The sequence below is a fragment of the Sinocyclocheilus grahami genome, unplaced genomic scaffold, assembly GCF_001515645.1.
Source record: "Sinocyclocheilus grahami isolate Dianchi unplaced genomic scaffold, SAMN03320097.WGS_v1.1 scaffold152.1, whole genome shotgun sequence".
Taxonomy (NCBI): domain Eukaryota; kingdom Metazoa; phylum Chordata; class Actinopteri; order Cypriniformes; family Cyprinidae; genus Sinocyclocheilus; species Sinocyclocheilus grahami.
The window spans coordinates 334,024-348,686 of NW_015505331.1; the positions used below are offsets into that span (position 1 = coordinate 334,024).

The window sequence follows — 14,663 nt, forward strand, 5'->3', positions numbered from 1 at the left end:
TTTTTTATATAATATAAAAAAGTGTGTGTGTATATATATATATATATATATATATATATATATATATATATATATATATTAGTGTATGACGACATCCATCACTGTATTTCACTAAAACAATTATAAAACCCAATCAACACTTTACTAGCACTAGAGGAAAAATCTTCCAGAAGTAATATAAAAAACACTTTGTGTTGATTGAGATACAGAAGACTTTATATTTTAATTTGACCATTATATATATATACACACATACACACTAAAAAGTATATTCTGTTAGATGATTAGAGTATAGAATAATAGCAGTATTCACCAATAATAGGAAGAAAAAACATGATATGAATGCAAAATCATTTTAATGAATTCCCATATGGTTGCATATTATTGATTCAGGATATTTGAAAACCGAACTGTTGGTACATTTCTAACTGTTATGACCAATTCTAACCTTCTACATATTTAATTCAAAACTTCTAAAAACTGATTTCATAATTAGTGTGCTTAAATTTGTATAAAAAAGAGGAAAGAAAAAGAAAACCACAAATCTATGAGGCAGAAAGGCAAGAGTAAAAGATGGAAGATACTCGATGACCCATATCACACAAACACACACATCCAAGCACACACACTTGTTCTGTGACTGAACCCACGCTTTCATTGTGTGATGGGAAAATGGCATTGGCTGTGAGTTCGCCAGTCACATGGGTGGCCGTGCCTTCATAAATGGCTGCTGTAAGCTGGAGACACTCCATTTGACAGAAGTACACACATACACACACACCGGAAACACGGCGGGTCTCAGAACCCCTCTACACGGGCTCTGCCCATGCCACTAACGCCACCTGCAGAGCCTGGTAATGCTGAATACTACATAAATCTCTTTCTCTCACTCACTTTCTCTTTCTGTCAGAACATGGGTCGTCTGCTGCTGTTTTCTGCTGTAGATATGGTTGTACTTTGTCCTTGCACTTGTTTTTCTTGTGGAATGTTAATGGTTTTCAGCCAATTAAGTACTTTCAGGAATACAGAGTCATTAAATATCACGTTGTGCAAGTACCAGCCTGTACAGCACATTTAAGTTCATTGTCGAGGCATATTCGAACTTCATATTTTTGTGTTGTGCAGTGTTTCAAAGACCTATATTTGTATGTTGCATCAGATGTTGTCAGTGTGTTGTTTATTATGACATCTCATGGTTATTGAGCAGTAACGAGAGGGCTTAAATCAAGACTTTGATGTAATATATGGGTTTATGCATATCTCAGTGCTGGTCCACATTTTGTGTGCTGTGTGTGTACGTATATATAATGAAATATTTGGGGTTGATTTTTTCTGTTTTTAAATCTCTTATGTTGACCAAGGATGCCTTTGTTTTATCATGAATAGATTAAAAACAGTGATATTGTGAAACATTGCTACAATTAAAATAACGGTCTCTATTTTAATATATTTTAATTTATTAATGTAATGCTGAATTTACAACAGCAATTACTGCCATCTTAAGTGTCACATGATTCTTCAGAAATCATTCTAATATGATGATTTAGGGCTCAACAAAAATTTAATATTATCAGTGTTGAAAACAGTTGTGCTGCTTAATTTTTGTGGAAACTGTGATGCAAATTTTTTTTGATGAATATAAAAAATATATAAATGTCTTCACTGTAGCTTTTGAATGTGTCCTTGTTGAATATAAGTATTATGATTCTTTTTTTTTTTTATCTTCCAGATTCCAATTATTGTACGTATTGTATAAAATATTTTTAAAATATGCCAGATAACAAGCCGTCAGTTGGGTGTGTGTGTTTCCTAATAACAGTGGGGTTTTCCTCTGTCTTTCAGATCTGGAACCAAAAATGAACTGGGCGTCTTTTTATGCCGTGATCAGCGGCGTGAACCGGCATTCTACAGGCATTGGGCGGATTTGGCTGTCTGTCCTCTTCATTTTCCGGATCCTGGTTCTGGTGGTGGCGGCGGAGAGCGTGTGGGGCGATGAGAAAGCGCATTTCATCTGCAACACCCAGCAGCCCGGCTGCAACAGCGTATGTTACGACCACTTCTTCCCCATCTCTCACATCCGACTGTGGGCGCTGCAGCTCATCATGGTCTCTACCCCCGCCCTGCTGGTTGTCATGCACATTGCACATCGTCGGCATATCGACAAAAAGTTGTATCGCCAAGCTGGCCGCACCAGTCCAAAGGACTTAGAGCAGATAAAAAATCAAAAGATGAAGATTACCGGCGCCCTTTGGTGGACATACATGATCAGCCTGCTGTTCCGTGTGTTATTCGAATCCGCCTTTATGTATCTGTTCTACATGATTTACCCGGGATACAAGATGTTCCGGCTGGTAAAGTGTGACTCGTACCCGTGCCCAAACATAGTCGATTGCTTTGTGTCCCGACCAACAGAGAAAACAGTGTTCACTATATTCATGCTTGCGGTGTCCGGCGTCTGCATCCTGCTCAACATCACAGAAATTGTCTTTCTTGTTGCTAGGGCAACAAGTCGCCATCTCAATAACTCCAAGGATTCCCAAGTGGGAGCCTGGATCTCTCAGAAACTGTGCTCCTTTTAGAAGTGCTCGCCCCGTCACTCTCTGAAACTTCAATCGGGCACTCACTCAAACACTTCATTCACTCAAACACTTAATGTTAATGAGGGCTAATGTCATTGATGATGTTTTAAAATTTTATTCAAATAAATTTACACTGTTGTATACAATTTTATACTTATATTGTACCTAAAAATACTACAATGAAATAAAATCTTAATCGTTCTTTGTGGTAAAATCTTCATTATTCAATTCAGGCATTGCTTTTTTATTGTTTAACAAATTTGTGTGTCAAACTAATGTTTTAAAGTAGCCTAATAATCATTCCACGTATTCTTTTAATTGCACAAGTAGCCTATAAAAGTTCGAGATTTATTTTTGTTTTACTTGTACGTCTGTACAATGCATTACCTCTAGGGGACGCTACAGCTCGACTAGCTCTTCATAGAAACCACAGTACACCGTAAAGTTTTATCCACAACTGCAAGGTCCAGTCTCTCCTGTTCATGAACATAATAATGATGATACCTTTTTGATTAGGTAGCCTACTTTTTACATTACAACAGGACATCTGTTTTAATCATCTTTTGTTAAAACTGCTTATATTATTTATTGATAGAATTTGGACTGACCTACATTTGCCACAGAGGTAGGGCCGAATGAAATCAGTTTGATTTTTTTCTCAAATTCTGTTTTATTTTTTCCAAATTTTAAATTAAATTTTTTCCCCCATGTTTATATGGTTAAATTACATTTTACTAATCAAAAATCATATCTAATTAATTGAAACTAGCAAACTTACACAATTTAAAAGCACTTTATTAAAAGTTTATGATATGATGCAATTTCAAGTTTTCCCTTTCTCTTTGGAGTGTTACAAGCTGTTCGTGAATAGATAAGATCCCTAAAGTTGCAAAGACTAAAGTCTCAAACCCAAAGAGATATTCTTTATAAAAGTTAAAGGGGTCCTATTATGCTCTTTTACAAAGTCTTGATTTTGTTTTGGGGGTGTACTAGAACATGCTCTCATGCTTGGTGGTTCAAAAAAACGCATTATTTTTCATATAATTTACATTATTACAATACCTTTCTCCCCAGCCTGGCACAAACGGCTCGATTAGTTCCGGCTTTGATGAAGGTCCGCCTTCCGAAAAACAAAATGTGTTGTGATTGGTTAGCTGTCCCAGTGCGTTTTGATTGGCGAACAGCTTAGACGTTGTTTCAGTACTGCCCCGCCTCTTGCTCTGTCTTTCAACAAGTAAATTGCAACCACTGTTTCCTGACATCATCCGCTTTCGGAAGGCGGTCGCACACCGGGACGAGAAGCGCAGCGTTGCGCTACGGCTTTAAAATTCGAACACATTATTTTCTATGAGTGTAGGCACACCGGCGGGTCTGTCCGCGGGACCCCGCTATGTCGTGTTGTACTTGTAAGAATTGTTCTAGACCAGCGGTTCTCAATCCCAGTCCTCGTGTACCCCTGCTCTGCATGTTTTGCACGTTTCTCTTCGTTAACACACCTGATTCAGATCATCTTGTTAGAAGTGAGCTCCGTGCATGAACTGTGTTCCGATTGACATGGTCCCTACACAGTGTTTATTGCTCCCTACTCCCTGAGCAGGGGAAATCCGTTGAAGTTTACTTCACTTTGGAATATTCATTTACAGATTTATGCTGCGCCGCTGCCTGCAGCGTCTTCACACACAAACGAAACTTACTAGAGAAGCGTGAAGTGGAACATAATACCTCTGTAAATAAATGCAATTTAAATTCACGTCTCGCACACTTAAATGCCCTTTGTATGGAACATATACGCTCCCTTCAAACTGGAATCATGGAGGAATATCCGGTAATGTCCACTTCGCAGGGCACTTACAGTCAAATATAACAAACGTATGAAGCAATAAGAGAAACACACAAAATGTACAGAGCGGGGGTAAGCGAGGACTGGTAATGAGAACCGCTGTTCTAGACATGCCAAACATTTGAGGCTACAGCACAGCAGCTCTTCTTCTTCGTCGTCTCGTCTGATGCACTCACTCTGCAGCAGCACTTCTTCTTCATCGTCTCGTCTGATGCACTCACTCAACCAAGCGTTCTAACCACAACCTCGCCCCTCCCCACCCCCCAACCATTCGAATTTCTGTGGAATTCTTTGTAATGAAACTCTGAGCCGCTTTGTGATATCACAAAGCCCGGAAACCAAACGCTGTAGTCCAAACGAGCCGTTTGCTGTAGTTCTTGAAAATGATTTTTTTTAAAACTGAATATCTCCCTTTGGAGTGGACTTTGAGATTTGTAACTTTCTAGATCTTTTTTATGCCCAAACATACACACTACACACTGACTAAAATTAAAAAAGTGAAAAAGCATAATAGGACCCCTTTAAGACTCGTCCACGCCTACCTAAAACGCCTCGTTCTAACACGCCCCCACATGTCTACGTCACTGTGTGGGAAGATTTGTATAACACCGCACAAATGTTCATGCAAAGAAAGAAGGCGTAACTTTGTTTCTCGCTGTAGTACTGTTGCCGGCGCCGCCATGTCGTGGAGACGCTGTGTGTTTCGTTGTGAAAGTGAAAATACTTTGTTTGGTCTTCCAAAAGAGGACACAACTAGAAATTAGTGGTTAAGTTGTATTTACAACACTGTTCCAGAACAGTTCAACCCAAATATTCAGATGTGTGCAGCGCATTTTACGGAGGACTTTTTCCTGAACCTGGGAGAATAGCCTACAATGCCTGTTCACAAAGGCTGTTTATATAAAGTGGGGCAATTCCAACTTTGCAAAGACAGTCTGGTGCTTCTGACTCACAACCTGTAAGTACAATTTCATATTTAAAGAATTTGCCACTGATGATTCAAACGTGAGTTTTGAGCAGTGTAGAGTAGCGCTTGTTGGTTTGTCGTTTCTGCGATCACAAATGCAGACATGGTTTTATGTTTACGCGGCGCGATGCAACGCACCGCGTAAAAAGACAGTATAAGTCATTATAATCTGTAATTATGTCCCCACTGGATGCAGCAAATGCCTCGTTTGTAATGGGTTTTATTGTTTTTTTCTTGTCGCACCGGGACACAGGGTATCATCACAGTATAGTAAGGGGCATAACATTGTCGTTTCTGCGATCACAAATGCAGACATGGTTTTATGTTTACGCGGCGCGATGCAACGCAACGCGTAAAAAGACAGTATAAGTCATTATAATCTGTAATTATGTCCCCACTGGATGCAGCAAATGCCTCGTTTGTAATGGGTTTTATTGTTTTTTTCTCAGTATGGTAGGGGCGTAACATTTCCATCACACGCTTGAGGTATTCGGCCAATCACAACGCACTGGATAGCTGGCCAATCAGAGCACACCTCGCTTTTCAGAACGATGAGCTTTGTAAAAATCGACGCGTTTCAGAAAAGCAGGGCATAGAAGAGCAACAATCATGTACAATATGTGAAAAATAATGTGTTTTTTCAACCTTAAACCGCATAAACACATTGCATTACACCAAATACACAAAATAATATTCTTTTTAGCAACGTCATATGACCCCTTTAACAAAAAATAAATTTTCAAGTCCCCATGAAATGTTTTCTCCCCTCAAATTCTGTTTTATTTATTTTTACCAAATTCTGTGTTTTCCATTAATTTTCTGCATTCCATTTGAATGGTTTCATTAAATTGTAGTAATCAAAGGCATCTCTAATAAATAGATTTTATTAAAAAATATTTATTATTATTTTATTACATATATTTTTTTCAGAAATACATTGAGTATTTCTGTCACAGTTTCTTCAAGTCAAACCAAACTTTTATTTTGACGGTTTGCCCTGAAGACCTTTAGGTTTCTGTTTGTATATGATATGACGATATATTTTCTCAAAAGAAATGATAAAATGCTCATAAAGTGACTCTCAGAACATTCATGTACTCATATGTTGAGGTGGCAGAGGCTTTATTCATTAAAGCAGGGGTCACCAAACTCGGTCCTAGAGTGCTGGTGTCCTGCAGAGTTTAGCTCCAACCCTAAACAAACACACCTGAACCAGCTAATTAAGGTCTACTTGAAGGTATACTTGAAACTTCCAGGCAGGTGTGTTGAGGCAAGTTAGAGCTAAACTCTGCAGAACAGGGCCCTCCAGAACTGAGTTTGGAGACCCCTGAATTAAATAAATAAATAAATAGAATTTCAATAATATATAATAATATACAACATAGAAGAATGTAAAAATACATTTTGCACTGAAAGGAATACTTTCTTGATGTCACTTGTAGAGTAATCCACAGAAATAACAACAACACCAGAGGTGTAAAACATTTATAACAATAGTAAGTGACACTCAGTGTCAATTTTCAGCAGTATAAGGTGCCATTTTAACGCTGTAAATTCAACACTACAATTAGTGTACTTTTAGCTCTTGATAGATAGGGACCATATATGATCTAAAGTAGTGTTAAAATGAACACAATGTTAAATTGACACTGCTTATTTTACTGTGTATACATATATAATATATACATACCATCCCACTTATCAGCCAATCAGATAAATGAATGAACTATTTTATGAACCTGTTTTGAGTCATGGGTCTTCTGTCAACAAGCAGTCTGGTTTACCTGGGCTTAGAGAATGTAAAATATCTCTGTCAGACCATTACATAGCAGAGTGACATAGACTTGTCTCCTGTCTACTTCTTGCTCTCTAACTTCTATTTGGTCTTTGTTTGGTGCTAAACACACTTTAAAGAAAGGAAAAACCTAAATAGAAAGACAAAAATATGCTGTGTTTCAGTCGCTTTCCTTCAAAGGGAGGAATGTGTCTACCTAACTGACTGTGTCCTGTGAGCTCTGCCATTGGTCCTGACAGCTGTCACTCATCTGAGAGGCTCTGAGAAACAAGGCAGGTGGTGCACTCTTCAAAATTCTCCCTAGGGATTGTGTTCCCTGCCAAAATTAACCTCAGCACACACACTCATACATGCACACACATATATACAGTGTATATTGTATGAGACAGTTCTCTTTTTCTGTTTGAGCCAGTGTTGGAGTACAGAAGAAAGTGTATGTGTGACAGAAGAAGTGCAGCACTGCGTCTACACTTGTAGACTTATTACTATTTATGTATTAGGGGATCATTTTAACTCTGGACATTTAAGAAAGGTGAGTTTCAAGCTATAGAATTAACTGACTCTCACACACTCTGACCCCTAGACACACCTGCACCTTTCAGATTCATCTCTGTCTTGTATTCACGTCTAACAGTTTTTGATTCCTTTCATTTACCAGCATGAATCAATCTATGGATCTATATGTAAAGATAATGGCTTAGTGGTATGATTGTCATATCCATCAGATTTTGGGAAGCAAAAGGAATCCTGTATTTAGTATAATGACTAATGCGATTAATTTATATATGACTGTGTGTGTATTTATTTGTGAATGACTAATCACTGTATGTCTGGGTGATTATCTGAGAAAGGGTGTGTATTTTGGTTTTGAAATACTTTGTGTTTAGAGTGTATCTGAAAATCTAATGGTCTTCAGAGAATTGATGTGTGTTTTAGTGTAAAAATGCTGTTAAATAAACTAGATTCATATAAAATTCATAAATAGATTAATATAAAATTCATAAATAAACTAATACATATAAAATGGAAAAATTATTTTAGAATTGTATTATTGGAATCTATATATATAAAGGGCAAGATTGTCAAACTAAGGTCCGGGGACAAATTCTGGAATAGTTCAGCGAAAAATACAGTAAAAATAAATGAAAGAAAGAAAAAAAAATCTTATTATTAATAATAGTAATAATAAAAGTTTATTCTGTTTTCTAAATACTTTCTCTATACATGAATTATATAGCTGCCCTTTCGTAAGGGCAGAATCATATTTGGGGGTCTATAACTTTAAAAGTTTTGAAAAGTTAACACACTTTAACTTTTAGCTTAAGAGAATCTGTTAACAGACAGTATGCAATACAAAAAGTATGAAGTGTGTTGGAAGATCCTTATGTGTGTGTGTGTGTGTGTGTGTGTGTAGGGGTCGAGTATGTCCACCTGTTTCAGGTCATGCTCAGGCATGAAGACATGTCAGTCAAACCTCAGGCCACGTGACCAAATATAACAACACATCCCTCAGACATGACAAAGAACCTTGCACCCCTCTAATAGTATATGTATGTTACTGTATGTGTGTAAGTGTGTCTGTGTGTGTATGTATATACTTAACCATATTTTGGGGACAGACTGACTAAATCCTCTATTTGGGGATGTCTCATTTGCAAAAATAGCATAAAAATACAATTTTAATTATATATACTATATGTATTTTCAACAGAAGTCTACTGAATTCCACAAGTCTACTGAAGTCCACATTTAGTTGACTAAGTAAATGTGTTTGGACCTTTTTTTTTGGACCTAAATTAAAAAAACTAAATGTTAATGCGTAAATAAGAGTATACATTTTTGTAGGTATGTATTGTACCATGTAAAGTCTGACTGGATTGTGCTTATTCATTTCCCTTATTTTGTAAATAATGTAGTTTACCTTTGCCAATTATTATTCAGACTAAATAATATAGAAATTTTCACAGCTGCCATTTATTGATTATTGACCATAACTGATTATTAGCTGAATTAAAATTGGTGTAACCCTATATTTTTGTGTGTATTTGCAGGTGGGCACACAACAGTAATGGGAGACTGGAACTCTCTTGGGAAGCTTTTGGAAAGTGCCCAGGAACACTCCACGGTGGTGGGCAAAGTCTGGCTCACCGTACTCTTCATCTTCCGCATCTTTGTGCTCGGTGCTGCCGCAGAGAAGGTTTGGGGCGATGAGCAGTCCGGTTTCACCTGTGACACCAAACAACCTGGTTGTCAGAATGTATGTTATGATATAACCTTCCCAATCTCTCACATCCGATTCTGGGTGCTTCAGATCATCTTCGTCTCCACTCCGACACTGATCTACCTGGGCCACATCCTGCACCTGGTGCGCATGGAGCAGAAACAAAAACACAATGAGGCAAGCAGGGCAGACAAACAGGCACATTTGAGCACCAAATCTAGAAAAGGTCCCGTACGTGATGAACAGGGGAAGATCTGTCTGCAAGGAGTCTTGCTACGCACATATGTCTTCAACATCATCTTTAAAACACTGTTTGAAGTGGGCTTCATTGTGGCACAGTACTTCCTATATGGATTTGAGCTCAAGCCACTGTACACCTGCAACAGATGGCCCTGTCCCAACACTGTCAACTGCTACATCTCACGACCTACAGAAAAAACAATTTTTATTGTGTTCATGCTGGCCGTGGCTTGTGTCTCTCTGCTGCTCAACCTGGTGGAGATGTATCACCTGGGTTTCACCAAATGCCGTCAGGGTCTCCGATACAGGCGCTCACATTCTGTCTGCTACACTGAATCAAAAGTGCCCAGTGAGGTGGTTCCATTTGTGCCAAACTACCCGTATTTTCCAGCTCACGCACCACCTCTGGCTCCCTTTCCCACCGAGCCACACTTCAACCTCTCAGAACCCGATGGAAATTTCCTGCCACACGGCAGCCGCTCTGTTTACAAGCAGAACCGAGAGAATATAGCTGTAGAGCGCAGCGGGAAACCAGACGCTGCAGATGTCAAGATCAACAAAACAGTGAATTCTGTACCCGGATCACCAAGCCAGCAACGCAGGCCCAGCCATTCAAGTCACTACAGCAACAACAAGACCAAGATGGATGACCTCAAAATCTGACCAGAAGGAAACGAGACTCCATCACTGATTCCTGGCTCTCTTGTTCAGAGTTCAGAGCACACAAGAGATTCCCTCTTTTGCTCACAGGCACTGAGCATATGATGAGAATTAATTTATAAAAGTGTCATTTAGAGTGACATCAGGGAGTCTGAATGAAAATTGGTGTGATGCTTTACTTGAAATCATTTTGTGGGAACATTGTAATACCTTCATCATTAATTGAACAAACTGATTATTGAATCATCTTTGCTTTGTTAAATCATAAACGGTAAGTTAAAAAGAGACAAAAGGTAGAAATTATGATATATTAAGTCCTCATTATAAATAAAAAAAATTAAATTCTGAGTCATTATGGCAAATTTTGTCGATTATAATTTTTTGTCATAATTTCAAACTTTTGTCATCATTTTGATTTTAATGTCATAATTATGAATAGTTGTCTTTTAAAATTTTTTTTTTTACTTATTTCAAAATGATAACTTTCAACATTATATGTCATAATTATGATTTAACTAAACATTTTCACACTTTCATAGGGATGATCATTTAAAATGAATTAAAATGCTTTTCAATTACCAACAATAAAATATATAGGAGACTTACGGGTAAAATGTGAATATTTGAATATTGTGGGTTTATTGGGTGGGGGAACTGACTGTGGAGGAAAACTAATTTATTTATATTTTTTCAGTGGCAACACTAATCACATTTTACAAGTCAACAGCTTACAACAGTTATATCATCCAGACTTGGCAGACTGTCTTTACTAGGTGTTTACAATGTGTCTATGGCCTGTTTAAATCTTTTTAGCCAGTGAACCAACATTGTATGAATGTACCGTGTCACACATCTAAACATGCATGATATAAAGCAAAGTTGCTATGTGTGTGTTCACTTCTTAAATAAACACTGGAGACTATTCTTAGAGAGCTGAAATGAGTACCCAGAAACACTTTATGTGTGTGTGTCCGGTTCGAAACTTGAGACAGGTCTGGCAGACGGATGGGAAGGAGCACTGATTGGCTAAATCTGTTCCATTAGGCAAGAGTACAGATTGATTAATATTTCAGCAGATCCAAAAAGTTTAAAGTGTCACTGAGAGGTTATGGATTGTTATTGCCTCTCTTCCTCTGCTCCAAAAAAACCTTGGGGAGCCGCCTTGCTGTCTACTGTCCTTCAAAGGCTATCAAAGAAGACCATTCAAAGTAGACTATCTTTTACATTTTGAAACCAGAGACTTTCCCTCAGAGGGAGATAACAAACTCTGCTTAAAGCTGACATGAAATGAAAACGCACCCAATTTTCTAAATGCACGTTTTGTGTGTGAATAATTAATCTATGCATGTTATTAGTATTATTATTTATAATAATAATAATTCTTAATTAAAATATCATTAACGCCGATCAGCCGGTAAAAGGACAGACTTCTCTCTGGTGATGTATGCTGGACATTTCCAATAATTTATTCTGCTGAAACCTGTCCCTCCCCAATCACATTTACCTTTAAATGCAATTCGTACATCTCAAAATCCAATCAACAACCGATGAAAAGAACCAAGATTTTTTTTCTTTTCCGATAATCTGCCAATATTTCCATTTTGTTGCGACTAAATGGATCCCAATTAGGAGATCAAAGGCTGTCCTGAATGAATGTCAATGGAAGAGTGTTATGTAAATGAGTGTGCTAAATGAATTGCTTTTGTGTGGAAACAGTGTGTTGCGTAATGAATCTACAGCTTTGTTGCTAATCTTCAATGTTTACCATTACATTTTCATTTTGGAGAGATCATGCTTGCTACAAAATCAAAGTGAAAAGTGGTATTCAAGATAAGCACTGCACTCTATTTTGATAGTTTTCTTTCAGGATTATGTAGTCATAAAAATGTGAAAAAGTCAGAGGACCCAAGAGGTTACAATCTCCCCCTTTTAAGAAAATCGTGCATGTCTCACAACAGGTGCTGCCATAGTGGCAAGGGTCAGAGGCAGTGGCATAGCGTCTAAGTATGCAGGGTATGCACGTGCATATGGGCCCGGGCTGATTGGGGGCCACCAAGAAGAACATTTTAATTAAAACGAGGGAACATATTCTTAATTTGTAGCCACAATAAATATATAGGCTATTTTTTTTTGTCTGCATGTCATGTGCAAGGCTTGGTAATTTCTTGTGTGAATTTGTTACGTTGCTGCCGTAGAACTGCATCAAAAAACCACGTGCAAATGCTGCATTGCCACGGCCAAATGAAATAATAGCCTAATTAATAAATAAAAAAAACCTGTGTGAGGTTGGTACCTAGCTAGTTGAAAAGACTGTATCACAACAGTATTACATAGCTTCAGCGACACCTGCACAGTTTTAATTCTCTTTCTTTCATTTAAATTCTCTTTTATGGAAAGACAATGGAAAACCATTCTTTCCACTGAGAATACACGAAGCCTTAAATTAAACATCAAGGACATTGTGGATGAATTTGCCGAAAAAGGCCCATAGAATTAAATTAAATTAATTACAACTAAAACGTGAGTATTTCTTCTTTCTTTCCGTTTTTTTTTTGGGGGGGGGGGGGCCGCTGTGCCAAGAGTGAGTTTGGCAGAATTACGAGCTTAAAGTTGTACTGCGTGAATAAAGTTAATTAATGTGACAATACCACCTACTCCAAAATAAAAAAAAATTAAAAAAACAAGAACAAGATTCACATGCAGCTTGAACTGAGGCGAATATGCTTACAGTGATCTCACGCCGCATTAAAGAGCGGAAAAACACAAAAAACAGGCTTATTGCGATTATTGGGTGGCTATGGTGCGCTACAAATAATGAACGGTAACGGTAAATATTATTTACAAGCATTTTTACCGTCAATAAAACAGCTTGTCAGTAGTCACGTAATGTTATTTATCTCAGAAAATGTGACTTCTCAAAGACAGCTTCAGCATCACAGCAGGGACCTATCTGCATGCCTGTAGTCTTGCATTGATCACATCTGTACCTTCAGTTGGGATCGATCACACTATTATTGACAGCGCTGTGAACGTCCTGCTTATGAGCTTAGTTTGATACTCCCATGTTCCTGGATCGACAATGTCGCTCCTAGAAACACATGAGAGATTAGCTAAACTGGAGAGAAATAGAGAGAGAGGATCCTTTCTTCATACACTTTATTTTATCATTACATTTTCATGTGACAGTTTATGAGGCACAAACAGACTGTAACAAATATATTTCAGACAAAAAAATTTTTTTTTAACTAAAAATCAAAATTACCACACTATTACCCTGAAGTAGACATCAAATGTTACTTCTCAAAGACAGCTTCAGCATCACAGCAGGGACCTATCTGCATGCCTGTAGTCTTGCATTGATCACATCTGTACCTTCAGTTGGGATCGATCACACTATTATTGACAGCGCTGTGAACGTCCTGCTTATGAGCTTAGTTTGATACTCCCATGTTCCTGGATCGACAATGTCGCTCCTAGAAACACATGAGAGATTAGCTAAACTGGAGAGAAATAGAGAGAGAGGATCCTTTCTTCATACACTTTATTTTATCATTACATTTTCATGTGACAGTTTATGAGGCACAAACAGACTGTAACAAATATATTTCAGACAAAAATTATTATTTTTTTAACTAAAAATCAAAATGACCACACTATTACCCTGAAGTAGACATCAAATGTTCAGCAAGAACAGCAAGAGAGTGACTCTGAGATGAAACACTAATAATTTAACTTTCAATGCAACTCCTGCAAGATGCCAAGCAGTTTTTCTATGAACTTTGGTGGTTAGTGTGCAAAAAAGATCCTTAGATGAATAAATTCGAATGGAAAACACGCACTATGGCTTCCTACTCTGAGGTGCCTTTTAGCTTTAGAAGAACATAATTACTTTATTACACACAGAACGAAAAACTTTGTTTAGCTGGTGTTGACCTGACGCAACTTCGAACAGAATAACCACAAAATACCAACTTCCCTTTCTTGCATTTGTCACCATAAGCTCTCAACATTTACACAAATTTCAAAATTCTGCATATTATTCATTGGTCCATTTTAAGCATCATACAACATCTCTTATGACAGGTGAAGTGATTTATCACTTAATGTTTCTTACAGCTTTGACTACATAAACTGACACAAATTACTTATTCAATTTGCATATAATTTACAGCGCAATAGTTCTAAATATTTTCTTGCTAAAGCATTTCAGTATGTTCTGTATGATATTTTTTAATCTGTAAAATAGCAGAAAATATACTTATTGTTTTATGACAAAACTCAAATATATTTTGAAACTCATCTCCAAAATGACTGTGATAATTGTTTAAAGATGAAATAGGTTTCGTTAAATGGAAGCACTT

At 37.4% G+C, this 14,663-nt stretch overlaps 2 protein-coding genes across 5 annotated transcripts in view; both read left to right on the forward strand.

Annotated features, from left to right (window-relative positions):
- The window catches only part of LOC107592389 (gap junction beta-1 protein-like), a 5,660-nt gene extending 2,927 nt beyond the window's left edge, over positions 1-2,733 (forward strand). For 2 of the 4 annotated variants that reach the window (XM_016281887.1, XM_016281888.1), the window contains one exon: positions 1,843-2,732. In XM_016281887.1, coding sequence (XP_016137373.1) covers positions 1,857-2,579 — 723 coding nt within the window. In that variant the 5' untranslated portion in view covers positions 1,843-1,856 and the 3' untranslated portion in view covers positions 2,580-2,732. Of the gene's footprint in view, positions 1-762; positions 855-1,842 lie in introns of those variants that run through there. The other 2 variants (XM_016281885.1, XM_016281886.1) reach the window with 2 other exon arrangements.
- Positions 2,734-9,249: 6,516 nt separating this feature from the next.
- LOC107592390 (gap junction alpha-3 protein-like) lies at positions 9,250-10,305 on the forward strand. The gene has a single exon (XM_016281889.1). It carries the CDS (start codon positions 9,250-9,252, stop codon positions 10,303-10,305), a length of 1,056 nt encoding a protein of 351 aa, XP_016137375.1.
- The last annotated feature ends 4,358 nt before the right edge of the window (positions 10,306-14,663 follow it).

Excerpts from the sequence above, each read along its gene's own strand:
- LOC107592390 (XM_016281889.1), top strand. The coding sequence starts at position 9,250 with ATGGGAGACTGGAACTCTCTTGGGAAGCTTTTGGAAAGTGCCCAGGAA.